This window comes from Ovis canadensis, chromosome 5 (genome assembly GCF_042477335.2).
Source record: "Ovis canadensis isolate MfBH-ARS-UI-01 breed Bighorn chromosome 5, ARS-UI_OviCan_v2, whole genome shotgun sequence".
NCBI lineage: Eukaryota > Metazoa > Chordata > Mammalia > Artiodactyla > Bovidae > Ovis > Ovis canadensis.
The window spans coordinates 21,895,821-21,896,975 of record NC_091249.1 but is presented as its reverse complement, the minus strand read 5'-3'; the positions used below and the strand labels follow the sequence as shown (position 1 = coordinate 21,896,975).

Below are 1,155 nucleotides of genomic sequence, written 5' to 3'. Positions count from 1 at the left end.
CACACATCCTCCTTCCCCACAATATTGATGAGAAGATTAAATCATAGGAGGCACAGAGTAGAAATTCAGCCAAGGTCACTTGTCATTTATCAGGATCAAGAGCAGTCCCTGGGGCAGAGCCAGGAATGATGGAAGCTGAAGACCTCCTTCCATCCACTAGCTGACCTCTCCATGTCACACCTCACTTCAGGAACAGCCCCCATGCAGGGAGGCAACTTCTCATCAGCAGCTGAATTCATCCTCATCGGCTTCTCCACCTTCCCCCACCTTCAGCTGATGTTCTTCCTGCTCTTCCTGCTGATGTACCTGTTCACGCTGCTGGGGAACCTGCTCATCATGGCCACTGTCTGGAGGGAGCACAGCCTCCACACACCCATGTACCTTTTCCTGTGTGCCCTCTCCATCTCCGAGATCCTCTACACCTTTGCTGTCATTCCACGCATGCTGGCCGACCTGCTCTCCACTGACCACTCCATTGCTTTGAGAGCCTGTGCCAGCCAGATGTTCTTCTCCTTCATGTTTGGCTTCACCCACTCCTTCCTGCTCACCATCATGGGCTATGACCGCTATGCGGCCATCTGCCACCCCCTGCGGTACAATGTGCTCATGAGCCCCCGAGGCTGTGCCTGCCTGGTGGCCTGGTCCTGGGCTGGAGGCTCAGTCATTGGCTTGGTCGTGACAGTAGCCATTTTCCAACTAACTTTCTGTGGATCTAATGAGATCCATCATTTTGTTTGCCATGTGCAGGCTCTTCTGAAGTTGGCCTGTGGAAAAAATGTCTCCATTCTGGCCATGGGCTTAGGACTTGTGTGTATTACCACCCTGTTGGGCTGCTGTCTCCTCATCCTCCTGTCTTATGCCTTCATCGTGGCCACCATCTTGAGGATCCCTTCAGCTGAGGGCCGGCACAAAGCCTTCTCCACATGTGTGTCCCACCTCACCGTGGTGATAGAGCACTATGGCTTTGCTTCTGTCATCTACCTCAAGCCCAAGGGTCCCCAGTCTCTGGAAATAGACACCTTGATGGGCATCACCTACACGGTCCTCACTCCCTTCCTGAGCCCCATCATCTTCAGTCTCAGGAACAAGGAGCTGAAGATCGCCATGAAGAAGACCTTCCTCAGCAAACTCTACCCAGAAAAAAAAAAAAAGTGA

The 1,155-nt window shown here is 52.7% G+C and overlaps 1 protein-coding gene across 1 annotated transcript; it reads left to right on the top strand.

Moving 5' to 3' along the window:
• The first annotated feature begins 201 nt into the window (after positions 1–201).
• On the top strand, positions 202–1,155 carry LOC138440633 (olfactory receptor 10H1-like). Its single transcript, XM_069590297.1, has one exon. It carries the CDS (start codon positions 202–204, stop codon positions 1,153–1,155), a length of 954 nt encoding a protein of 317 aa, XP_069446398.1.

What these genes read in the sequence shown, in the direction of transcription:
- LOC138440633 (XM_069590297.1), top strand. Translation starts at nt 202, where the DNA reads ATGCAGGGAGGCAACTTCTCATCAGCAGCTGAATTCATCCTCATCGGC.